The sequence below is a fragment of the Aquarana catesbeiana genome, linkage group LG01, assembly GCF_042186555.1.
Source record: "Aquarana catesbeiana isolate 2022-GZ linkage group LG01, ASM4218655v1, whole genome shotgun sequence".
Lineage (NCBI taxonomy): Eukaryota > Metazoa > Chordata > Amphibia > Anura > Ranidae > Aquarana > Aquarana catesbeiana.
The window spans coordinates 9,747,734-9,775,647 of NC_133324.1; the positions used below are offsets into that span (position 1 = coordinate 9,747,734).

Below are 27,914 nucleotides of genomic sequence, written 5' to 3' on the forward strand. Positions count from 1 at the left end.
CTCAGTATCTAATTAGAATGTTTAGGAGAAAAAATAAATATGTATGTTGTGGAGATGGGCTGGACCGAGGCTCCCTATAGTATCCTAGCCCATACATTGTTCATGATGGGTTTAGCAGAGTGATGGGGTGGTAAATTAAGGGTTAAATCAACCTTCTCTATGCCTGTACCATGTGCCCTAGCTCCTGCCCTGGTTCCCTGTGCCCCGCCACCTCCATCTTACACACCACAACGCAGAAGTTGAAGGCTGCAGAGGCTGCACACGCTGTAGAGGGTCAGAATACAAAACACACAGTTCTAAAACAGGCAGCCAGAGAAAAGAGAGGAAGTGACTTTGCAGGAAGTTATATAAAGTTTTACTTTCATGACACAAGACGCCGGATTTAACACTTGAGATGAAATGCACAGTCTTTTAATACAGACTTATCTCAGTAACCTTGTCCCTAAATATGCACTCACTGTGAGACAGCAGATGTCAGACTGGGCTACAAAGAGTATGACTGACTTTCAAGGAAAAAAAAAACAAAAAAAAAAAAAAACGTTGACTGAAAAAGACGCAGAGGGAGGTTTTGACATCCCAAAACAAACGCCAGTATCAACACATTATCAAAATGATTTCTTAGGAAATCAAAGGGGAAACTTTTATAAAAAAGAGGGAGGGGGTAAGGACAAAGAGGGAGTTACACATAGAAAAAGAGGATTTCTTAAAGAAAGGAATATTAAGGGAAATTGTCTCGCCTTACAATATTCCCATTAACCCAACAAAGAAGGCAAATGGTGAATATAGGTTTGTACAAGACTTAAGGGACATCAATAGCCTAGTGGTACCGATTGCCCCAGTAGTGCCTGATGTGCCATTTTTCATTCCTGTAGATGAGGAGACACGGCCACTGTACTCCAAGTCACCCTCAGGCCCTGGACTGCCACTCATGGTTCTGTACTGTTGCAGTATGTTGATGATTTTTTGGACTGCCAAGCTGATAGCCTATCCTTATTGAAATGGTTACATGTATGTGGTTACAAAATGTCTAAGAAAAAGTTACAATGTTGTCAAAAGAAAAAAAACAAAACAAAAAAACCCACAGTTGAGTATTTGTGCTCCCAAAAGGAGAAAGAAGAGTCAGTCACAAAAGAGGTGTGGCTCTGAATGGGTCTGCCCTGCCCACTTAACAGGAAGGACATGCTCACCTTCCTAGGTATGATTGGTTACTGCCGCCAATGGATACCTGACTGCTCTTTCAATGACAATATATTGAGACAAGCAATGTCTTTGAAGCAATGTCTCTGAAATGTCTGATACTGTAAAATGGTCTGATGAAATGTTAAATGTTTTGCCATGTTGCCATGTTTTGCCATGTTGAAATGTATAATGGTTACCAGCCCTAGCCTCGGACTCCTTGAATATGGCAAAATGTTTCTCTTGTTTGCCAGGGAAAATTGCAGAACCATGGCGGGAGTACTGGCCCAGGAACATAGTGGGAGACTGTGCCCTGTAGTTTTTTTTCTCAAAGATGGTCCCAGTGGGCTCTAGCGTCCTGTGCCATGGTGGTTGAGATGGCCACTTATTTCACTTTGGGACATGACACCACACTTCACATCACCCACAATGTGTCAATCTTGTTGAAAAATGTACATACACAGCACATGTCTGCTCAGAGGTTGAGAGGATATGAGGTGATTTTGCTGTCCAATCCAAAATTGCACAACAAATATGCTTCTCTCACTGCAGGCCCAGCACCCATTTTAAACACCCTTTTAGGATTAAAAAGGAGAACGGGATGAGGTTGTGCCATAACATGACTGCATAAACCTCATTCACCAAGACACATCACCCAGGTCTGATTTATCATTCCACAGCACTACCAGACACACAGAATGTTTTTGTGGATGGTTCTTGCTCTAGACTATAGTACACTGCAGAGGCCAACAGACAGAGATAGCCGGGGAAATGAACAGGTCTGGCTGACCTTGCTGCTAAATAAGCTGCTATCTCACAGACAGCAGACATCCAAATTGCTATGCTGATACCTGACCTATCCCCATTTGAGGGGTCACTTGCAGATCTCCAGGATTATGCATCAAATTATGAGTTAAGGGACTGGAATGGAAAGGGTGTGTAGAGAGATCCAAGGTCTAGACTCCTCTGCAAAGATGGGAAACCATGTATACCAACAGCAAGTGCATTCATAGTGCCACGGAATAGGCCACGCAGGTATACAAGTCACGGCTGATCTCACACACATGCCCAAACTAGGCAAAAGACAGGAATATCTTTTGATAATTGTGGACATGTTCTCAAATGGTCCAGCTTTTATAGCCAGGGTCTGCCAGGACTTGGTAAAAACTATCAAGATAGAATGGAAGTTTCACATTCCCTACCACCTTCCAAGTTCAGGAATAGTAGAAAGGATGAACAGAACAATAAAAGACAAGATAAGAAAGGCCACAGGAGGAACCTTTGCCAACTGGAGAAAGGTCCTCCCAGCAGTCCTGGCAGAAATAAGTTTTTTTGAAGTTTTGATGGGTAGACCTTTCCCCACCCCATAGGCCAGAGCACCTTTAATGGTAGAAAGAGAGACATTGAAAAGGGTTGCGGGACTTTAAATGAGATTTATGAGAGCATAATCTCCATCCCTATTATTTAAATCGAAAGACAGGGTTTGGGACTTTGAATGAGAAATGCATTAAAGGACCCAGGGATAAGACAATGTAGTACGGATGTGTTTATTAGTATAAAACACCCAGCAGAGCGTGCATTTGAACATACATACATAATAGTAGGCATACATCATAATAGACATATATAACAAAGCATGATGCAGGAGACCATAAAACACAGTAGAGCGGTTACTCAATCGCATTGCTATACAATCCTTTCATTAGTGAAGACATTAAAACCAAGGTGAGTCCTAGAATAAAATCATGTTGCATCTGTGTGTGCCCAACACGTTTCATGGCATACCAGCCAATCTTCAGGGGCATATGCATGATTGAGTAAAATCTGCAAAAGGACATAAATATATTGTGTAATTATAGTCATATCACCCAATAACTAGGGAAAAATAAACAATAAATAAAATAAATAAAAATAGAGATGAAAATTAATCCAGCTCAAGTCAACTTACTCAATTGTAGAGAGCTTGAATGTGTGCGCGAGTCAGAGCACATGAACCAACAAACGGTCTGCAGACCGGGAGCTGAAGTGGGGCCAATGGAGAGCAGCAACCATCGACGTATTTGTAAGTGTGCAGATGTCCACCTAACAGGTGAAAAATGCAGGGGCTCCAATCTAGATGAATAATAGGAGTCATGAGTGACAAAGTGGGTTGAATGGGGGTGGACCAACAACCCCCAACCCCAATAGCACATGAACAAAAAAATGTATATGTACCTGTATAGCCCCAAAGAGACACAAAAACCCAGCAGTAAGGGTGTGTCAACGAGGTGAGAGTGGACTAAGAAGGATGGCCGAGGTAGATATGCCTAGTGCTTGTCCAGCAAGCCCAACTAGCGTCACGCTGGCGTATCATGAGGGAGGCATGTCTCCTGCATCATGCTTTGTTATATATGTCTATTATGATGTATGCCTACTATTATGTATGTATGTTCAAATTCACGCTCTGCTGGGTGTTTTATACTAATAAACACATCCGTACTACATTGTCTTATCCCTGGGTCCTTTCATGCATTTCTCATTCAAAATCCCAAACCCTGTCTTTCGATTTAATGGTAGAAAGGGAGATTTAGACTTAATACAGGAAGAATATTTAAGAAAACTGGTTGAAATATTGGATACAGTAAAAGAAATGTTGCTCGCACCTCTCCTTTTTCTTCATAGGAAGCTACTCACCTCTTCGAAGAGGGTGACACCGTGGAGGTCCAACAGCTTAACAGAAATAAGAAGCAAGAGTATTTCTTTGGACCTCCTACCACAGCGATTGCAGTGACCAGAATGGCTATCCTGGTGGAAAATTGTATCCATGCCAGCTGAGTGAAAAAGGTTGCCCAAAGCCCCAAGAGCAGGAAGGAGATCCTTAATACAGGAGGCCGTCAAGCAGAAGTCCAAGCAGATGAAGGAGGAGTTCCTGAAAAAAGCAGGTCCGGCCAGAGAAGATGACCTCGCTTATTTCACCACAGACTTCTGGCAAAGCATTTTGCCTCCTGTTCTTGATCACCCTGATAGTGTTTCCACCCACTTGGATCATCACTATCTGTATTTACCACCCTGAAGACTTGGCTGCCATTAAAAGTATTTATGGAAACACACATACACAGGAGAACATTACAGTGATACAAGTTAGAAACAAGAGAGACATTGAGGATAATTTTGCTGAATGCTTTTGCTAAAATTTAAATATGCTTATGCTAAGAAATCAGGATTTCAGAAATGTTGGATTTGTGGCAAATAGCACCTTAGCACTGTTAGGATACCCCTAATGGCTATACCTTTAAATATTACTCCCCTTTTGAGAGGAAAGATACCCCTTGACCTTTTGAATGTCAGCAGAAGAACTAATGGCACCATTTCCTTTCACATCATCAATAGAAGTCATAATCCTACCTGGTGTTTTAATTTAGGGAATTCTACTACAAATGCTCATACCTGTAGCCAATCGGTTTTGAACATTTCTAATTGCTATGCCCCTAGTGGGAAGTCTTGTTCTTTATATCAAACACACCATGATAAGGTCAGAGCACGGGCTGATTTTAAAAAAGATTCTTGCCTCTAAAGATGATAGTAGTAAATCTGTACAGCATTTGTTTCAGGTTCTGGCAATAGTTACAGCAGTAGATCAAAAGACTGCTGTGAATATGCCCTTCTCGTTTGGTAACCACACTTATGTTTGTTGTGGAAAGACTTGTTATCCCTGGATTCCACAAGAGGCCCAAGGCTGGTGTTATCTGGCCTCACTGGTGCCCATAATCGGGGTGGTAGGTGATAGTGATGGGAGTCATTTACTTGAAGCTAGCATACACCCAAGGTATCCATTAAAACATCGTAATAGGAGAGAGTAATTCCTTGAAAAGGATATGGCCTAGGCATGGTTCCCTTCCTGGACAGGATGGGGAATAGATTTGATGAAAAGGTTAAATAATTACTCAGGAATTATTAATGAGATGATGGAAAAGAACTCTGATGACATTTCTAAACGTAATGTTGAAACTAGGACTATTAGAAAACAACTAGAATTGCATGATTTAGCCATTGAAATCATGAGTTCAGCCCTTACAGGATTATGTGAAATGACTGAGGATTATGAATGTTGTACTTGGGTACACAATACCAGTATAGAGGTACCAGACTATTATGATGTGATAGCTCAGCATAGAAAAGAGGTGGCCAAGCTGCAACAAGAGGCTCGCAACATAGCCCAGACCTGGAGTCCCTTTGGAAATGTTGGTTTTGGATTTGGAAGGATATTCTCTTGGATAAGGGATATTGCCATAATTTTGATCATGATTGTGTTCTTTTTCCTTCTTCCTTTATCTTGTGTATAATCTTATTATGTGCCTTATTAATAGAGCCACTCACATTTCAGATCCCTCATCTCCCAATAAAACGTATCTCAGTATGTATCATCAGAAGCAGGCTGAGAATACCACCATGATAAGGAAGTGAGATCATACATTTATGATCAAAGGGGATTGTAGGGATATTTTAGCATGCTGTCCACAATTTTAGCTATAGAAATGTGTATCCATTTTAGAATAATATGTATATGTGACATTTATGAGAAGTAAGTTTCAATTTATTGTAAATGGCCTGACTTATGTTTAATGAAATGTAAGTCCTTTCCTGTTAGCCTTTTCCTGTTGTTAGTTTCTATATGAGTTAATAATATTCTATTTAAACATCCTGTATGTCTGTAACCTTACCATATATTAATAAAAGGGGTTGGACTTTTGTTGTGATGTCATTTTGGTTATATAAGTGAAAACACGGAAGTAAAAGCCCAGATCATTCTGAACTTAATGCCTTGTATGTGTGTCATTAATTTCTTGTCGGAATGGTCTCCAGATCTGAATGGGTTTGAAGGAACATTCTGGGCAGGATATCATAAGAGGGTTCACTTGCTTTTAGAACATACTTACACCCCAACAGGTGGGACTGAGCAGCTATTGAACACCAGCCAATTATTGGGCTGCTTAAGAAAGGGGCGGACCCACATACACGTAGCGGCCCACCCATTCCCCATCCTATTGGCTGATGTTCGATAGCTGCTCAGCCCCGCCCCCCCCCCGACATCAACGCTGAATTCCGACAGCTCCTCTCTCTCCCTGCACACAGTTACATTACAAGACAGTGTCACACTCTGAGCAGATCAGCCTATGATGTAACGGCTGGTGGGAGGAACTACTATGCTCTGCGGGGGACACGGTTTACAACAAACACAAGTTTTTGATACCAGCGGTGTCCAGAGCAAAAATTAGACTCACTGTCCACCAAACAGGTAAGTATTAAAGTGTTTATTGAGAATGAACATTTTATATATATACTAGGTAAATACCAAAATAAACAATAATAGAGATAATGCTATGACTACTGGTAACCCAGTGTTCCTCCACACATATTAGTGGATAGCTGCTTTTATATTCAGGTCAGGTCTGAACAGAATTATGTAACATTTTGGGAAAAATATACAGCCAAGAAGTCCAGAACTTGAAGCCATTAGAGCAAAAACCTCCACAGCCACCATGTATTTTCCTCTGGTGCTCAGATAGGCCGGGATCATGGCAATCCAGACACTGCAGAACACCAGCATGCTGAAGGTGATGTACTTGGCCTCATTAAAACTGCTCGGTAATGTCCTGGCTAAAAAAGCGATAATGAAACTCACAGCTGCCAGAAGCCCCATATATCCCAGGACAGAGTAGAAGCCGATAACTGAACCCTCATTACACTGAATGATGACCTTTCCCTGATAAGAGTGAGTGTCCCCATCCTGGAAGGGGGGAGAAATAGACAACCAAGTGACACAGATTATGACTTGAACCAGTGAGAAGATACAAATGATAAAATTGGGCAGTTTGGCTCCCATCCATTTCCTCCAGGGACTCCCAGGTTTGGTGACTTTAAAAGCAATACACACCATGATACTTTTGGCAAGTAGAGAAGAGATGGCAACTGAGAAGATGACACCAAAAGAGGTTACACGCAGCATGCAGGTCACATCTACTGGATGGCCAAGGAACAAGAATACACAGAGGAAGCTAAGCATGATGGAGACCAGGAGAAGATAGCTCAGGTTAGGGTTATTAGCTTTAACAATGGGGGTGTCCTGGTACTGTATAAATATCCCCAATATTAAACCAGTCAGAAGACAACAGAGGATGGAGACAGCTGAAAATACTGCAACAATGGGATCATCAGTGTAGGAGAGAAATTCCACCACTCTTGGAACACACCGATCCTTCTTCTCATTTGGCCATTCATCATCAGGACATTTCATGCAGTTTTCACTGTCTGCAGGAAGAACAATACAAACACAATGAGCACAAGAAATGTGTTATAGGCAGAAAAAAGTGATAATGGGAAGAATATTGATAATGAACCCCTTTTATTTGATGTTAAATACATAATTAGGTCGGAACAATCCACTAACGTTTCCTATGTTGTTGGGACTAAAGTTTCTCCGGCGTTTTTTCTATTTTCTTGGTTCGGTTCACCTGGAGCAAACAGGGCATTGGGTCTTTCGAATGTTACCTTCTATGACTTTTTTTCTCTTTTTCTTTTTTTTTCATTTTGTTTTTCAATTTTTTTTTCTGTTCTGGGGAATTTTTTTTCCTCCCTCTGTGGTTTGTCTTACAGACTCGAGCACAAGGGTTTGTTAATTTCCTAAAAAGATATATGCTGTTCAATTGCTGTGATGTGATGCTCTGTGGCTCTCTGTGCTCAGGTCCCTTCCCCCGTTCCTCCTCAATTTATAGATTGTCTCATGTCACTATGCCATGCACTACCCCTCCTAATGGGTGATCTTAAACTAATTTCATGAAATGTCCATGGATTAAACTCCAAACTCAAATGTTTATTGGTCCTCCAGTACCTTAAATCCCTGAACCCCTATATTATCCTCTTACAAGAGACTCACCTTATGGGTAGCAAAATTCTGTCCCTGAACAGAAACTGGATACAGAGAGCCATACACTCCACTCACTCCTCCTATGCCAGGGGAGTGGCCATTTTAATCCACAGAATCGCAGTTACTGGCAATAGTGAACGTATATGTTCCACCCCCCTTCAAAAATGAGGTATTGTACCAGTTTCTGGAGAAGATTCCCACATTTGGCCCACTGAAACTGCTTGTGGCTGGGGATTTTAACAACATCCTAGATTATGGGCTAGACACCTCTAACCCGCACTGGGAGCAGAATCTGGAGCTTGGGCACTGGACGGACACGGCGGCCTTGGAAGAGGTATGACGGTGGAAACATCCTGGCGAGAGAGGTTATTCTTATCTTTCCCATGTCAGTACCTCTTCCTCTTGTATTGAACTAGACTTTGCTAACCCAGCTCTGTTGCCACAAATTGCGGAGGCCGGTTACCTGTCTGGGGGGCTCTCTGATCATACCCCCTACAGGTAATGCTGAGTCACACCACGTGCGGCAGTCGTGGACTCTGGATGCTGCACTCGGGTTGGGTAAATGAGGCCTCCGTTGAGGCATTGGTCTTCCCGCATTTGAATGAATACTGGGACATAAATGGGGGCTCAGCAGATGGGCCCATGGTCTGGGATGTGTTTAAGGCATCTACTCGTAGGGTGTATATATCGGCCATCAAAGCCCCTAGAGCTGAGAAAAACTCAGAATCGGAGGCGCTTCATGCTCATGAACTGCAATGTGCACAGACCCAGGCTGACGCTCCCTCCCCTCCACCCTAACAGAGCTACAGATGGCCAGAAGGGCCTTATTGGGCCATTTTCCAAAAATTACGCACTGTACATTTAAGTGCAGAGCAGAGGAGCTATTTGAGAAGGGTGACAAGAATGGAAAATTGTTGGCCTACTTGGCGGCGAATGCTAGAATGCATACAGCCGTCCCCTGCATCTATTCATCTGGGGGTACCCTTGTGAGAGATGGAGAAAGTATTATGCAGGCTTTTGTGTCTTACTATTCAGAATTATTTGCAGCTATCCCAAGGTATGACAGTCAGGTGCTGACAGATCTGTTGGGCTCCCTCCAGATACCAGAGTTGCCTGGGGAAGTGGCGGCAGACCTTGAGGCACCCTTCACTGCTAAAGAATTGGCATCGGCCATTGTCTCCTTCCCCAATGGTAAATCGCCAGGCCCTGACAGGATCCCTGCAGAGTGGTACAAAGCCTACTTGGACATGTTGTCTCCCAGACTTTTGCAACTTTATGGGGAATGTTTTGAAGCAGGGAGCTTGCTCCCCTCGTTTTATGAAGCCCATGTGGTGTTACTCCCCAAACCAGATAAAGACCCTCTCTACTGCTCCTCTTACAGGCCCATAGCATTGTTAAACATGGATCTTAAAATACTTACTAAAATGGTGGCTAATAGGCTGATGAAAATCCTAGATCACTTAATATCACCTGACCAGACAGGGTTCAAGCCCAAAAAAGCTACCAATATTAATATCCATAGGGTGTACACCAATACGCAAATAGATGGGGGAGACATCCTCTGAAGGGGCTACTGCAACGCATGGGGTTTGGTCCTATATTCCTCAAATGGATATCAATGCTATACAACCATCCGGTAGCGGCACTCCACCTTAAGGGCGGGGTGTCTGGCACTTTTCCAGTATCTTGAGGTACCAGACAGGGGTGCTCCTTATCACCAGGCTTATTTGCGCTCTTCATGGAGCCCCTGGCAATTGCACTGTGCTCCTCATCTCAAATCCAGAAAATCAGGGTGGGCATTCCGAAACCACAACCCTTTATGCGGACGACCTAATTCTATTCATTAGGGACACTGGACCCTCTCTACATGCTGCACTGTCACTACTGGGTCGATTCGCAGAGGTTTCTGGTCTCAAGGTCAGTTGGACTAAGTCCAAAAAACTTCCACTGCGTGACCATACAGCGCCTAGCTAGGCAGACCCCGGTAATCCCCTGCAATGGGTAACGCAAATTAAGTACCCAGGACTTCAAATTACAAACTCAGTGACGGAGTTCATTAGTCTCAATGTGTCCCCATTACTGGTCACTATAGCTAAGAAATTTAATTCCTGGAAAAATCTTCCCTTGTCTCTCATTGGGAGAATAACCTAATTAAAATGAAGATTATACCCTTACTACTATATACCCCTAGGAACTCTGCAGTGTGGATCCCGCGGTCGATCTTCAAGTCCATAGACAGTATGATCTCCTCCTTTTTGTGGCAGGGAGGAACCCCCTGCCTTAAATTAGCCAGTCCAAAATACTTCCACTGCATGACCATACAGCGCCTAGCCAGGCAGACCCCAGTAATTTCCTGCAATTGGTAACGCAAATTAAGTACCTAGGACTTCAAATTACAAACTCAGTGACGGAGTTCAATAGTCTCAATGTGTCCCCATTACTGGTCACTATAGCTAAGAAATGTATTTCCTGGAAAAATCTTCCCTTGTCTCTCATTGGGAGAATAAACCTAATTAAAATGAAGATTCTACCCTTACTACTATATACCCTTAGGAACTCTCCAGTGTGGATCCCACGGTCAATCTTCAAGTCCATAGACAGTATGATCTCCTCCTTTTTGTGGCAGGGAGGAACCCCCACCTTAAATTAGCCATCCTTCAGCAGCCGTGGGGGGAGGGGGGCCTTGCAGTACCAAACTTCCACAAATATTTTCTAGCTGGCCAATTGACGGTGGCGCACCGTTGGTTGACAACTCCTCCAGACGATGCTGTGGTGTCGCTGGAGGCTGCTTGTGTGGGCTCATACAAGGCGCTGTCTCACCTGGTCTATAGGGGACTAAGGGCCTCTTACCATTTGACACCCTTCATGAGCTCAGTGATCAGGGCATGGTCCATGATTCAGGGACTAAAGCCCTCTAGTCATGGCAAGTTTTCCCCAAATCTCCCCCTGTGGAGAAACCCCAATTTACCATACTTCTTTGATTACTCGGACCCGATAGTATGAGCTAAGTTCAGAATTAAGATTCTACACCACATTGTAGTGAAAGGAAAACGCTGACATTCGATGCACTGAAATCACGTTATGACCTACCAAATACACACTTTTTTAGATACATTCAATAAGACATGCTTTTCAAGCCCAGTTTGGCGGAGAGCCTCTTGACCTTGAGCCCAGTGACCTAGAATTACTGACACGCAGCGACTCATTATTCAAACTGGTCTCCAGCTTATATAAAGATGTCTTCCAGGAAACTACCAAATTGTTGTAACCTTGCAGACGGGCCTGGGAAGCTGTAACCCTGGGGTTGGACAGAGACGACTGGGATGATGTCTTGGGAACTGCATTTCAGAACCTAGTCTCTACCAGAGACAGACAAATACACTATAAATTCCTGCACAGGATTTACCTGACTCCAGCCAGACTTGTTAAAATGTTTGGGAACCAACAATCCTTATGCTGGAGGTGCTCTGCACCCTTAGCAAACTTTATGAATATATTTTGGGACTGTCTACAGGTCAAACCATACTGGCAAGCTGTTGCACGTTGTATCAGGTCAGTCACTTCTATCTCGATCCCCATGACTGTTGAGGTGTGTCTGCTGCATCTGGTGGAGCCCTTGGCTACCACTAGGGCTATTAGGACTCTTCTTACCCTCTTTCTGTTCTATGCTAAAAAGCTGATTATCCTTTCATGGAAAAGCTCCTCAGCTCCAACCTTGGAATCCTGGAAAGCATTGGTTAACAAGGCTGTACCATTATTATAAAGCTGCCTATTTGAGCAGAGGGGCGCTGACCAATTTTGACAAGGTTGGGGGGGGGGGGCTGGATGGCTTCTGTGGATACGGTATTGGACTAACACCAGGTAAACTATCTTTGGTATGATAAACTATAAAGGGAGGTGAATATAATTGAAGTACCGGAGGTCTATCAGTTATCTCATAATGGGGGAGCTGATCACTCTGGGAGGGGGAATTGTTTTCTTCCTAACAATTCTAATGACTGTGATGGGGGGGGGGGGTGGTGCTGGACCATACTCCTAACTTTATCCGGTATCATGGCCCAGGGCATCAGAAAGTTCAGGCACTAAGCCATCAGGTGCCTACCTTCAGTTGGAGGCCCAGCATTGACTGTTTATGTCTAGGCAAAAGTTCTGCTGCGTAGGGGGGAGGAGGGGGGATTTAATTTCAGTATTGTCTTTATGTTTTTTTGTTTTCTTATGTTTTCTTTGTTTGTAATTGTCCACTGGTAACTGTGTTATAGCTGGTGGTTGCTAGCCACATCTGTGGCCTACTGTTGTATGTATGTTGAAAAATTTTATAAAAAAAGAATTTTCAAAAAAAAAAATACATCATTAGGAACATATTGTGATAAATCTGTTCAATAAGTGCAAGGAAAAAAAATACCTGTTGATGATGTCAGAAATTCAAAGCTGTCCTGTGCACACTTCCTGTGTTATCTCAACTCCGTCTAATTAGCCCACCTAGTTCTTGTCTTGAGACTACAAAGCGATTAGTCTCTATGATGTAGAAATAAGGATAGGGGAATGGTTTGAACTGCCATGGATGTCAGGTCATCTGTATTACATGAACAATGCTAGTAAGGTAGGGGGATGCTTAAAAAAGGACAGATATAGACTGGACGTCAAATGGATGTGATTAATACATAAAATGATTAAAGGGAATTTTACAATGTTTGTTTTCATTTTGTTTTATTCTAATCTTTATTTAATGGAGATGAAGTACAACCAGATGAGACATATAAGAAAATAACTCTTAATCCATGCATTGAATCCATACAAAGTACAGACCATTGGAGAATACAACACTCTCTCTGGATTGGTCTAATCATGGGGAGGAGTAAATGGTGGACAGGGTTCATTCATCTTCTAGTCCTCCATTATCTGTTGGAGGTGTCAGGGATGAGGGGGTAAGATATATTGGGGTGTTATATTCAGAATGGGATGTATGTAATTACAGAGATTTGTAGGAAAGGGGTGGGGTGAGATAGGGATAGAAGAGGTCAGAGACGATGAAGTATTGGGGGAGGAGGAGGAAGAGGAGAATTCTGCATTTAGGAGAAGAGGGTGATGGGAACAAAAGTGGGCAAGACAAGTAGAGAAGGTAGTCTAGATGTGGTGGTAAGGAGGGGTAGGGTGGGAAGGGTCAGGGAGGTGGCAGAGAGTAAATTTTTTTGATGTAATAGCTGGGGTCAGCAATGCTGTGCATTGTCAAATATCAGGCATATTCATTCAGTCGTGTAAGGCTATGACAGGCCAACTTTATTTATATTGTGCAAAAAAACGACTTTTTGGTAGTGGTAGTGGTAATAGTAGTAGCAATAGCAAAATACAAGTGGGCAGGGCTGACACCATTTTTTGTTATTTCAGTCCACAAACTCCTGTTTGCTGTCAGCCCACAACAGGATTTAGGAGCTAAGTGCATTTCTGGCAGGATCAACAGGTATCTTTTTGTATTTGCAGGGTCTTTGCCAGGGGCATATCCAGAGTCTTGTCTCGGGAGGGGCACTGCCAGAAATACGTTTTTTTGTGGGCAATTTATCAGGGAAATGGCTGATTTTGGTGCTTCAATCATCATGGCACCATGGTTGGTACTGTGTCAGGATGATTGAAGCGCATTATTTCTATTATTACATTGTAATATAAAATGAAATGGTTCAACTCACCATAATGCAGAATCAGTGGGAGCCCCGAGTGTGTCACTTACCACCGTCACCTGCCACACATTGCGAATTGTCACTTGCCTGCCACCAGATGCAGATTGCCACCTGCCACGTCACCTGCCAGATGTTGCGGATTGTCACTTGCCACGTCACCTGCCACACCTTGCGGATTGTCACTTGCCACGTCACCTGCCACACCTTGTGGATTGTTACTTGCCACGTCACCTGCCACACCTTGCGGACTGTCACTTGCCACGTCACCTGCCATATGTTGCGGATTGTCACTTGCCACATCAACTGCCACACCTTGCATATTGTCACTTGCCAGATCACCTGCCACACCTTGCAGATTGTCACCTGCCTGCTAAGGTGGTGTTTTGCTTGTTTCTTTCTGTGTCCCAGACCAGACTCCCAGAGTCAGATAGCAGAGAGATAATGTCATCTCTTTGTTGGCCACGCTGCCTGCACAGTGAGGGCGGAAGTAACTGCAGGGATGCAGGGCGGTGAGAGATGATCTCATCTCTCTGCTCCCCCGCCACCCAGCTAGCTGATTGGCCAGCTGCGCGCTCACGCCGAGCCGCCCACACACTGACCCCGCAGCCCGGCCGCAACAAATTTCTCGGTGGTGGCAATTGCCCCATTGCCCCCCCCTGGATCTGCCCCTGGTCTTTGAAAGGATAAAGCATGGGAAAATCTGCACACATTATAGGGATGTACTATACTGTATATGTGTTTTTATCTGGCATACACTTTAAAAACAGAAGTAACTTCTGTCCAGTCCAACAATAACTTACTAACAAATACAAACTCTACCGGAAATGTTGGAGATCTCTCCTTCAGGACATGAGATGCACTCATAGCAGCATTTATGAATTGAAGAGCCAAACTTTTTTCTGCTGCCAGGTAAACAGGGATCTGAGCACCGAGATACCGTAACCTGAAATCAGATAATATTATTATTATGTGAAGGTCTGCCATATCTCTTTTTTTTTCAGTGCAAGGCTTCTCTTTAACCACTTCAATACCAGGCACTTTCATTCCCTTCCTGCCCAGGCCAATTTCCAGCTTTCAGCGCTGTCACATTTTGAATGACAATACTGTGCTCAAATTACATTTTTATATATATATAAAAGCTTTATTTTGGTGTTATTTAATCACCACTGGGTTTTTTATTTTTTGATAAACAAATTTAAAAAAACAACATTTTAAAAAAAAAATAAGTTTTTCTTAGTTTCTATTATACATAATTTTGTTTTAACTTTCTTAGATCTGTTTTGAATTGCACTAGGTGTCTATGTTGTATCACCTACAAAACACAATTGTAAGTTGTACTGTGATATCTTTTTTTCTAGGATGTTATATCCTTTTCTTTTCATTGTTTGTTATATCTACAACTTCAATAAAAAATATAATTATTAAAAAAAAGTGGTACTGATGGCACTGATAGACAGCACTGATAAGGAGGCACTGACAGGCATTACTGATGGGCACTGATTGGCATATGTGATGGGCACTGATTAGCACTTTTAATCGGCAATGAGGGGCATTTTTGATGGGGACTGATTGACATCTGATGGGCACTTATTTCTATCTGCGATGGGCACCTCTGATGGTAGCTGCACTGATAATCAATGAGTTGATTAGCAGCGCAGACCCCCCTATCAGGAGAGCCGCTGGTCAGTTCTCCTCTACCCATGCCTTGTCAGCGTGAACTAAGGAAAGCCGATTACCAGCACTTTCTGGTTACTGCTCTAAACAGCTGTGATTGGTCACATAGGCTCTTTACCAAGATCGATGATGCAGTGTGTCAGAGTGACACACCGCTGATTGATGCGCTGCACCCCCCGGAAAAAGTCCAATTGTGACGAAACCGGTCGGGCAAGGATGCACTGAGTAGTCACCGCAAGTCTTTTATTATTGTGCTGCAGCTTTTTATCTTTTTTTAACCACCAACTATTACCATTTGTTTATACCAAGTGTGGGACGGATGGCAGGAGAGAGGGACATCATCTGCACTACAGGTTCCCGGGACACACTGCAGCTGATACTTCCCATTGCATTTCTCACCTTCCATAATAGAGTGTCCACCTGTTGCAGTAATGGCAGATACTAACCTTAATGTTGGTGACGTCACATGGTGGAGGATTGATTTGGATTGTCTACATACAAGCACTTGATTTAAAACTTCACATTGTTTTGTTCTTTATATTTTCCTTTTTGTCCCTTGGACTGTTTTAGTACAGTTTGGACATTTGATGCTATTTAGGGATTTTCAGCTCAACTTTTAATATTCCTCCACTTCCTCACTCATACTCCTTGTGGTAGAGAATGAAAGGCCACACAGAGTTAATCTCCCAGATCCGCCCACTTGCCCTCCTCTTTTTACAATCCACAATTCCCCCAGGTATGAACATTTAGGCATTTCAGGGGTGGTTGGACAAAGGGGTTTAAAGGATTGTCAGGGCCGGATTTCCCACAAGGCCACTGAGGCCAGGCCTCAGGGTGGCACTAGTGCAGGGGCGGCACCACTCCTGTGGCGACATCTCAGCTTTTGCGGCCGCCCCCCTGCACTAACATCATTCAGAGCTATGTATGAGCAGGGCGGGGATGAGGATAAACAAGCTGTTCTGACTAGAAAGGAGAGCAGGGGGCGGAGTCTGTAGGCAGCTGCGGGAGGAGCGTCTTCTCCCCCAGGCAGCAAGACTTGTATGGAGTGGAGATCAAGGATAGCTATTCCCCTCTAACTCCGGCGCTCAACAGCCTCTGGCATCCTGTCACAGTGACACAGTGAGAGCGTGGAAAGCCAGCTAGCTTGTGCAGGAGTCGGGCTGTGTTCGGTCTCCACTGTCTTCCTAACCCCTCCCTCACTGCAGTGCTTGTCCAATCCAGTACTCCGCCTCCCATTTGTGCCCACCCACACTCCAGCCACATGCATGCAATGCACTGTACTGTGCTGTGAGAGGAGTTCTGTTTTCAAACAATAGCTGCCACAGCCCTGGGGGAGACCAGCCTGAATGGGAGAGCATAATTGGCGAGTGAGACCCCCAGAATAACCCCCCTCTCTGTTCCCACTCCTTTGTGCTATGCACCTTCTTCTCCCCCCTCTCTTCCTTATGATCATCACCTTCTCTCTCTCTCTCCCCTAGGATAGAGCCTAGCCTGCCTGTATACCGTCCTAGCCTGCCTGTATACCGTCCTAGCCTGTCTGTATATCGTCCTAGCCTGCCTGTATATCGTCCTAGCCTGCCTGTATACCGTCCTAGCCTGCCTGTATACCGTCCTAGCCTGCCTGTATACCGTCCTAGCCTGCCTGTATATCGTCCTAGCCTGCCTGTATACCGTCCTAGCCTACCTGTATACTGTCCTAGCCTGCCTGTGTATTGTCCTGGCCTGCCTGTGTATTGTCCTGGCCTGCCTGTATACCGTCCTAGCCTGCCTGTGTATTGTCCTGGCATGCCTGTATACCGTCATAGCCTGCCTGTATACCGTCCTAGCCTGCCTGTATATCGTCCTAGCCTGCCTGTATACCGTCCTAGCCTGCCTGTGTATCATCCTAGCCTGCCTGTATACCGTCCTAGCCTGCCTGTATATCGTCCTAGCCTGCCTGTATATCATCCTGGCCTGCCTGTATACCGTCCTAGCCTGCCTGTATATTATCCTGGCCTGCCTGTATACCGTCCTAGCCTGCCTGTATACCGTCCTAGCCTGCCTGTATATTGTCCTGGCTTGCCTGTATACCTGTATATAGAGGGGGATGTTTATAGAGATGATAGATGGGTGTATATAGAGATGATAGAATGATGTATATAGAGACGATAGAGGGGTGTATATAGAGACAATAGAGGGGAGTATATAGAGACGATAGAGGGGTGTATATAGAGATGATGGGGGGAGTATATAGAGATGATAGAGGGGGCAGTATATAGTGGAGATATGTTTTTAAATGATATATTGTAGCAGTCATCGATAAAGGACGAGAATGATGGTGTGTGTGTGTGTGTGTGTGTGTGTGTGTGTGTGTGTGTGTGTGTGTGTGTGGGGGGGGGGGGGGGGCAGCATTGAAGGACCCGGCCTTGGGGCAGCAAAGGGTGTAAATCCGGACCTGAGGATTGGTCACTTTTTCAACTTCTGGCCCACTTACCCTGACTTATTGCGTTAGCAAACTCAAAATGCCCACTTTAGAGAGATTTAAATTTCTTCAGATTTCTTACATTCCTTGTGGGTAACTAAATACTCCCCACCTAACATCTATGAACACTGGTGTGGTCAGGCCATGAAGCAGACAGGAGGAATCTTGGATCTTGGTGATCTACGAGTCACTGTCTAGGGCCAGCTCTAAACCTAGCTAAATGATGGATTGGGAGAGGTACCTTTCCCAAGAGTGGGACCTGGAGGAATGGCATGGCACGGTTTTAAGGGCCTATTGAGATATCCTAAATGTCACATTGATTAAGGCAGACCTCAAAGTCATAACACGGTGGTATTTGGTTCCCTCAGGGTTGGCAAAATGTTATCCTTCAGCCTCCCCCCTCTGCTTCAATGACTGCTCATACACAGGCTTGATGCTTCATATCTGGTGGGAATGCCCCAAAATAAGAAGCTTTTGGAACAAAATATTTTCTATGGTGCGCAAGGTTACAGGTGTCCAAGTCACCAAATCTCTGCATATTGCTTTATGAAACTTCCTGATAGAGAAGGCATCTAAGAACGCAAAGCGACTGATTCATTTAATTTTTCTAGGCGCTAAACTGACGATAGCTAAGGCTTGAAAGCGACCCTTTGTCTCCTTTGACATGACAAAAAAGAAAATCTTGTGGATCATGGCCCATGAGAAAATGGTCAGTATACTACAGGACGCGGTACAGAGGTTTGAGGCCACTCAGGAACCGTGGGCCGACTATATACACGTCCACTTGAATCCTAAACAGGACTCTTGAACCCACCCTGGAGACCCGACAGGACATCTAAAACTTTTCTTTTCTATCCCTCTCATCCTATTCTCCTTTCTTCTCTCTTTCTTTCCACACTCTCTCTACAATGTTGTTGCCTTAGGGCTTTAGTTTTGGGTATAAGATGCCCCATGAAGAATGGGTGCACAACGCATATTAAGAGTTTTACTTTTTGTTTGCTGGGTAGCATTTTTGGGGCTTTTCCTTTTAGCTTTTCAATTAGCCTTTTCTGTCACTTTTTAAATAGCTTTTTTTTTTTTCTTTTTTTTTTTTTTTTTTTTTTTTTTCCTTCTTTGGTTCCTTCAGGCTATTAAGTAGGGGGAGGGGTGATTGCTCACAGGTGCCTGCAGTCTATATAACTGTGTGTAGGACTCATCCTGAGCCTGCTCATTGGGAGATTGCTGGAACTTAAACCAAGTGGAACTTTTCTAAGTGGTGAGTTAAAACCAGAGTTTAAAACAGGAGATTATAACAGGGGTCATAGTACCTGTGTAGTGTGAGTACATGAGTGTTGTCTGAGTAGTGTGTGTGGATCGTTAGTACTTGTGTATTGTGTATTGTATACTTGAGTATTGCGAGTGTACATAGGTCTGCGACTGTTCTGCGATTGCACGTAGGTCTGTGAGTACCTGTGTATTGTCTTGTGTACCTGTGTACCTGTGTATTGTCTTGTTGTGTACCTGTGTATTGTCTTGAGTATTAGTGCCAGGAAGCTAGCTGTTAGGTAATTTGGACAGGGTAAAATCCCCAAATCCTCACTAAATTTAATAGGTACGATGCCCGGCGGGTGTGGAGAGGCGACTCTTTGTACATCTTGCCGCATGTATGCGTTCCTTGATCATCAGATCGAGGGCGAATACTGCTGTGCAAAATGTAAGCACATTGTTTCCCTGGAAGCCCAGGTTCTGAATCTGGGGAAGCAACTGTCAGCACTGAGAAGTCCCTCCATACTAAAGGAGAGCCAGGAACGTACACGGCAGGTGCCGGCAGGGGCCAGCACAGAGGCGGGTGGAGACAAAGAGGTGCTGGCACTAGCAAAGAGTAGATGGGTGACAGTCAGGAGGGGTAGAGGGGGAAATGCCAGGGAGGCCGATCCAGGACTGGAGCATCCCAATAAGTACGCTACTTTGAGTGACATTGGTGAAACCAGTCAGGGACCAGCACTGCTGGAGATGAGGGACTCTCCTAGCTGCCGGGGGAAGAACTCCTCCAGTGAGAGTGGGGGGGCAGCAAAGGGAAAGGAAAGACAGATTCTGGTGGTAGGGGACTCAATTCTTAGAAGGACAGAGAGGGCAATCTGTAACCAAGACCTGAAGTGCCGAACAGTATGTTGTCTACCGGGCGCTCGGGTTCGGCACATCACGGATCTTGTGGACAGATTACTGGGAGGGGCTGGGGAAGACCCGGCTGTCATGGTGCACGTTGGCACCAATGACAAAGTCAGAGGCAGATGGAGTGTCCTAAAGAACGATTTTAGGGACTTAGGAGCTAAATTGAGGAAAAGGACCTCCAAGGTAGTATTCTCAGGAATATTACCGGTACATCGAGCCACACCAGAAAGGAAGAGGGAGATTAGGGAAGTAAACAAGTGGCTGAAGAGCTGGTGTAGTAAGGAGGGGTTTGGGTTCCTGGAGGACTGGGCCGACTTCTCAGTTGGTAACCGGTACTATAGAAGGGACGGACTGCACCTAAATGAGGAGGGTGCAGATCTGCTGGGAAGGAAGATGGCCAAAAAGTTAGAGGGGTTTTTAAACTAGGCGATGGGGGGGAGGGTCCAGAGGCAGAGATAGCCAGCGCGGAAGATATTCCAGAGGGTAGTATTGGGGGCATTAGTGGTAGGTTAACCAAAGCACAAAAACACAAGGTGAGTATAGTAGCAAGTTCTAGTTGCAATCTCGAAACACCCAATACGAGGACAATATGCGACCGGTCTAAACTATGTGGCATGTTCACCAATGCCAGGAGCATGGCGGACAAGATGGGTGAACTAGAGATACTGTTGTACGAGGAGGATTTGGATTTTGTGGGAATTTCAGAGACCTGGTTCAACAGCTCTCATGATTGGCTGGCAAACATTCAAGGGTATACCCTATACCGCAAGGATAGAGAGGGTAAAAAAGGGGGAGGGGTATGCCTATATATCAAGAATAATGTACAAGTGAATGTGAGAGATGACATCACTGAGGGAGCTAGAGAGGAGGTGGAATCCTTATGGGTAGAGCTCCAAAGGGATAAAGCTAAGGGGAAAATAATACTGGGAGTATGCTATAGGCCCCCAAACCTGAGGGAGGAAGTGGAGACGGATCTTCTATCACAAATTGGATTAGCAGCAAGAATGGGAAGTGTTATCATAATGGGGGATTTTAATTATCCAGACATAGACTGGGCGGAGGGAACCGCACATTCATTTAAGGCTCGCCAGTTCCTTAATGTCTTGCAGGACAATTTTATGGGTCAGATGGTAGACGCACCAACTAGAAATAAAACATTACTGGATCTACTGATTACCAACAATACAGACCTGATCATGGATGTGGAAATGCGGGGCAATTTAGGTAACAGTGATCACAGGTCAATTAGTTTCAGTATAAATCACACAAATAGGAAACATAAAGGGAATACAAAGACACTGAATTTCAAAAGAGCCAACTTCCCTAAACTACAAACCTTGCTAAAAGGCATAAACTGGGATAAAATATTAGAAACAAAGAATACGGAGGAGAGATGGGTTTGCTTTAAGAGCATATTAAATAAGGGCATTAGCCAATGTATCCCATTGGGTAATAAATTTAAAAGAGCGAACAAAAGTCCTGGATGGCTTAACTCCAATGTAAAAATGCATATAAAAGCAAAGGAGAAGGCCTTCAAAAAATACAAGGTTGAGGGATCATCCTCAGCATTCAGACTTTATAAAGAATGCAACAGGATATGTAAAGGTGCAATTAGGACAGCTAAGATAGAACATGAAAGACACATAGCGGAGGAGAGCAAAAAAAATCCCAAGAAATTCTTTAAGTATGTAAACAGTAAAAAAGGGAGGACAGACCATATTGGCCCCATAAAGAATGAGGAAGGACATCTGGTTACAAAGGATGGGGAGATGGCGAAGGTATTGAATTTATTCTTCTCCTCAGTCTTCACGAGTGAATCGGGGGGCTTCAGTAACCAAAACTGCAGTGTTTATCCTCATGACACAACACAGGAAGCACCTCCATGGTTAACAGAGGACGGAATTAAAATTAGACTTGAGAAACTTAACATTAATAAATCACCGGGACCAGATGGCTTGCATCCGAGGGTACTTAGGGAACTCAGTCAAGTGATTGCCAGACCGTTGTTCCTAATTTTTACAGATAGTCTACTGACTGGAATGGTACCAGCTGATTGGAGAAAAGCCAATGTAGCACCTATATTTAAAAAGGGCCCAAAATACATCCCTGGGAATTACAGACCAGTTAGCCTAACATCGATAGTATGTAAACTCTTGGAGGGGATGATAAGGGACTATATACAGGATTTTAGTAATACGAACGATATCATTAGCAGTAATCAGCATGGATTCATGAAGAATCGTTCTTGCCAAACCAATCTATTAACCTTCTATGAGGAGGTGAGTTGCCATCTAGATAAAGGAAGGCCTGTAGACGTGGTGTATCTGGATTTTGCAAAAGCATTTGACACAGTTCCCCATAAACGTTTACTGTACAAAATAAGGTCTGTTGGCATGGACCATAAGGTGAGTACATGGATTGAAAACTGGCTACAAGGGCGAGTTCAGAGGGTGGTGATAAATGGGGAGTACTCAGAATGGTCAGGGGTGGGTAGTGGGGTGCCCCAGGGTTCTGTGCTGGGACCAATCCTATTTAATTTGTTCATAAACGATCTGGAGGATGGGATAAACAGTTCAATCTCTGTATTTGCAGACGATACTAAGCTAAGCAGGGCAATAACTTCTCCGCAGGACGTGGAAACCTTGCAAAAAGACCTGAACAAATTAATGGGGTGGGCGACTACATGGCAAATGAGGTTCAATGTAGAAAAATGTAAAATAATGCATTTGGGTGGCAAAAATATGAATGCAATCTATACACTGGGGGGAGAACCTCTGGGGGAATCTAGGATGGAAAAGGACCTGGGGGTCCTAGTGGATGATAGGCTCAGCAATGGCAGGCAATGCCAAGCTGCTGCTAACAAAGCAAACAGAATATTGGCATGCATTAAAAGGGGGATCAACTCCAGAGATAAAACGATAATTCTCCCGCTCTACAAGACTCTGGTCCGGCCGCACCTAGAGTATGCGGTCCAGTTCTGGGCACCAGTCCTCAGGAAGGATGTACTGGAAATGGAGCGAGTACAAAGAAGGGCAACAAAGCTAATAAAGGGTCTGGAGGATCTTAGTTATGAGGAAAGGTTGCGAGCACTGAACTTATTCTCTCTGGAGAAGAGACGCTTGAGAGGGGATATGATTTCAATTTACAAATACCGGACTGGTGACCCCTCAATAGGGATAAAACTTTTTTGCAGAAGAGAGTTTACCAAGACTCGTGGCCACTCATTAAAATGAGAAGAAAAGAGGTTTAATCTTAAACTACGTAGAGGGTTCTTTACTGTAAGAGCGGCAAGGATGTGGAATTCCCTTCCACAGGCGGTGGTCTCAGCGGGGAGCATTGATAGCTTCAAGAAACTATTAGATAAGCACCTGAATGACCACAACATACAGGGATATACAATGCAATACTGACACATAATCACACACATAGGTTGGACTTGATGGACTTGTGTCTTTTTTCAACCTCACCTACTATGTAACTATGTAACTATGTAAGAGATCCACTGTTCGAGGATATACCTAGTCCCTTCTAGTATGATTGGGCGCAGCACCAAACAGGAGTGCTCTCAGTACTCTTAACATTTTCTACACTCTCACACCCACTATTACTATGTCCTAGTTGTAACCATCTAATCAATGTATCTTAATAAATGTTATTTAATTACAGGTCATGCTGGGTCTGGAACCTTAACTCTATGGGCTAGAGATTAGGGAAGTCACAAATAAAGGCAGGAGCCACGCCGACAGCATAACCAAGTTGTCTCAAACATAACCTGTGAGCTATAGCACGTCATCCTCTCTATTCCACCGGTTTCTTTATTCGGCTCCATGGGACTGCTCCCTGGGCTCTAGATCTCCTCCAATGAACAAGGTCAAAAACTACTTCTAAACTCTTATTCCAACCCCCTGACCCAGCATTACACCCTGTTAAAGGTTTATCTTCATACTACCACTTTTTTTTTATAAATTAATACCCCATGTACCCATTCACACTTATACATACTGTTCACTTTTTGCTCTTATACTGCGAGCAATCACCCATGTATGATGTAACTGCATTCAGTTTTTATATGACTTCTACCTTAATCAATAAAAATTGATTGAAAGAGAAAAAAAATATTACATGACAAAATGTGGACAATTTCAAAGGGCATGGATACTTTTTCAAGGCACTGTAAATAGGGGCTCATCAGTTCTCCAGAGAGGTCAGTTGGGGAAAAAACTGCCAAGATGTAGCCATTTCTCTGTTGGTCTGTTCCCCAATTTTGGGGCCTGGTCAAGGTTCTCTATGGGGTTTGGGAACCTGAGGACTCACATAGACTTTAATCTACCAATCATGGACTCACTGCCTTTTGTGGTTTATTGCCAAATCGTGGACTTTAAGGGATTACTTGATACCTCTGTGGATTTACTGCTTAAGTTGCCTTGAAAGGATTACTTTTATGAACTTTGCAGCTAAATCAGGTATGTCTACCTCAAGGGCATTTAGAAAACTCTGTACAGGAATGTGTGAAGATGTAATTTGTTCCTGTGTTGCCCTTAACTGCTTCAGTAAAGATCCTTTGTTTTTCCTTTAAAGAATAAATTCACTTTTTTATTTAAATTCCAACTTCCCTTTCTAATGATCTTACACACCATTTACTTCAATGTCCAGCTGGCTGTATGAAAAAAACTTCTCCAATATGTCCCGTTACGCTCCCAGTCCAGAGACCGGGTTCTCACCAGGAGCTCCGGGTCCCATAAAAACTATTAAGACCCAGGACTCCCAGTTCCAGGTCACTGGATTGCTGTTATAGCCTCTGATTGGCTATCACAGTGATCAGTCACTGTGCAGCCTGCCCCTGTGTTTTCTTTCTCTCTGAATGGAGGGAGAGATACATTGTACCTTTCTTTCCATGCAGAGAGAAAGAAGTAAATTACAAAGGTATGAAAAAAATTAAGGAAAAAAAGTCTGGATCAATGTATGATCTAGATCAGTGCCAGGGTTAGTGTTTGGGTCAAGTAAAGGTCACAGGTTGGGGTCAAAGGTCATGGTCTGTATATTTTGAGCATGATTAAAAAAAGTTTAAGTTAGTGTCATTGTATTTTAGGTAGGATAAAAAAAGTGCACAATTTTTTCTGAACTGTACTACAGGTACCTACATAACATACATATATGTGGTATCACTGTGATCATCTGAAACATAATAATTTATTTTGGGTTGTTCCTTGGTGGTAGGTTAAGGTAGCAGCAAAAAATATATAGCTAAATAAAAAAAAATGTTTTCCTATTTTGGGCCATTTCCTTTGATAATAAAAAATATATAATCCACCTGGATGCACAAAGTAGCTGTGATGATATGTACAGTTTTACTAACACATGTTCAGTCTGCAAAATTGTGCTCAGAAATGAACGTGTGTTTTACCCTTAGTCACTAAGGGGTTAAAATCTCTCTCACATAAAAAGAAATACAATGAACTGCACAATGAAGTGCCAGAGGCAGAGACACTCCACATGGGCTCCCCGCTCCAGGTGGAATCATGCTGACCGTCTCTTTCAGACTGATCAATTTTTGGGGATTAAAAAGGCAGAAGTAAAATGCATGAATAATGTATCCCTTTAAATTTTTTGGAACTCTTCTCACTGCAGGTGTGCTGCATTTTAAAAAGTCTTACATGCTGCACTGATGCAGTTTTTTAAAAGCACTTTCCATTGTAAGTCAATAGAAAGGCAGTGTGAAAGGGTCCTAATCAGAACCACTGCTACTGGAACGTCTCTTCCCTCAACACTATGAAGACGGATGAAGTCGATGACGTAACACAGAGGGCAGAGCACTGGTCCTTAGTAATGGGAGTACGGCTAATCCATGTCATTTGTCACAACGTTTTATAGATCTTAGGGTACTACAGCTTGATATTAATTTAAGAGACCGGTGTGCACGAGATTTATGGGTTATATTAGCTATATAACCTGGCAATGTGTTGCACTGCTGTGAATAAATACTACAACTAAATGTGAACATTGACAATGAAGAGAATAACAAATATGGTAATAGTGCAGTAATTAGGTCTTTGTGATAAACATACAATTACACATAAATGGAAAATCCTTCCCAGAATATTGCTTGGTATTGCTATATGGCAATATATTATAATCCCAGTGCTCCACCAATAAAATCGGGTGGTGTAAAATAACTAATGCTGCAAACAACTCCTTAAATGCCAATAATATAGTCCACACAGAGAAAATAGGCAGTAAGTTCTTCCAAGCAGTTATGTCCTTCACCACAGAAAATTTTTTGTGAAATACTGTTAGTAATTGAATCCTTAATCTCAGTGCTGCAAAACCAAATTAAACTCCAGTGCACCACCATGCAGTGAATGTAAGATGGACCCGTACCTGTTACATGGACCCATGCAATAGGCCTAAACACGATTTATCCCAAACTTCAGGGGTGATTGAGTATGTAAGCCATCCAGGGACGGTGCAATGGACTTTCCCTTTCATATACACCTCATCTATATCCTCCCTCTCTGCTCCACTCTGGTACAGGCTGTGATATTTCTACGTGTTTCTGTAGACAGAGCTCCATTGTTGCCATTTCCAGCAATGTGTCCTCTCTACTTCCCTCCAATTCACCTTTCACCCAGATTATTTCAAAATCCAAATAAAATATCCCTATAAATCCTAATGAGGAACCACCTCAGTGAATGATATAAACAGAAAACAATCAAATGATTTCTTACTTTGCCGCTTTTCCAGAAGAAAGGATCACTCATATCGGCAAATGTTTCAGGCACAAAGTCTGGGCTTTTAATAATGGATATCGGGATATTATAATAATGTGAACTGTTAAATATAATCCATCTGTATAACACAAGATTGGAGAGAGCTTCTCTTCTCTTATTAAAGTAGATCTCGCCAGCTTTTTTGTCCATGTAATAAAGATTTCTCACATATTTTAGGAGCTTTTCACAGAAGACAGAAATACACACATTACTATATACAGATATAAGAGTTCTGGAATTAAAGTCTGCTTAGAAAAATACAAAGTGCTTAGATTCAGGTTACTAGGAAACCTTCCTATAAAGGGGAATAGGAATGAATGAATCTGGATTATCTCTTATTCTTCACTTTTTGATTCCCCTGCAATGTCTCAATGTACATCTCTCTGATATGGAAAGAATAATAATAATAATTCAGAAAATCATCAATCATTCATTTTATTTTCCGATTGGACAGATCTGTATGTATATGTTCAGGAGAGTAAAAAAACTGAACTTTTCCTGTATTACACTCAGGATATTACTCTAATGCCGCATACACACGCTCGGAATTTCCAACAACAAATGTTCGATGGGAGCTTGTTGTCGGAAATTCTGACCATGTGTAGGGTCCGTCGATGCTGTCGGAATTGGGAGTTGGTTCTCAAATTTTCTGACAACAAAACTTGTTGTCGGAAATTCCGAGCGTGTGTACACAACCCTGATGCACAAAATTCCACGCATGCTCTGAATCAAGCAGAAGAGCCGCACTGGCTATTGAACTTCATTTTTCTCGGCTCGTCGAATGTCTTTTATGTCACCGTGTTCTTGACGTTCAGAATTTACGACAACATTTGTTCGAACGTGTGTATGCAAAACAAGTTTGAGCCAACATCCGTCAGAAAAAAATCCAGGATTTTGTTGTTGGAATGTCCGAGAGTGTGTACTCGGCCTAAGAGAGATAAGCAGAGGACAGAGAAAACTCCATATGGAGAGATTGAAGAATTTTCATACCCATCCTTATTTATTGTTCATTACTCGCTACCACAATTAGAGTTGGGCAAACGGTTCAGTCCGAGCATGAATTCAGGCTGAACATTGGTTGCTCGGCCTGTTCGTCCAACACTCAAATT

At 43.3% G+C, this 27,914-nt stretch overlaps 1 protein-coding gene across 1 annotated transcript in view; it reads right to left on the bottom strand.

Annotated features, from left to right (window-relative positions):
- Positions 1 to 6,571: 6,571 nt before the first annotated feature.
- LOC141124157 (vomeronasal type-2 receptor 116-like) overlaps positions 6,572 to 27,914 on the bottom strand; it is a 73,077-nt gene continuing 51,734 nt past the window's right edge. Inside the window, exons 2-4 of the mRNA XM_073612238.1 lie at positions 26,764 to 26,985; positions 14,572 to 14,695; positions 6,572 to 7,464 (exon numbers count right to left, since the gene is read on the bottom strand). Of these exons, the coding sequence (XP_073468339.1) occupies positions 6,572 to 7,464; positions 14,572 to 14,695; positions 26,764 to 26,985 (1,239 nt within the window). The remainder of the gene's footprint in view (positions 7,465 to 14,571; positions 14,696 to 26,763; positions 26,986 to 27,914) is intronic.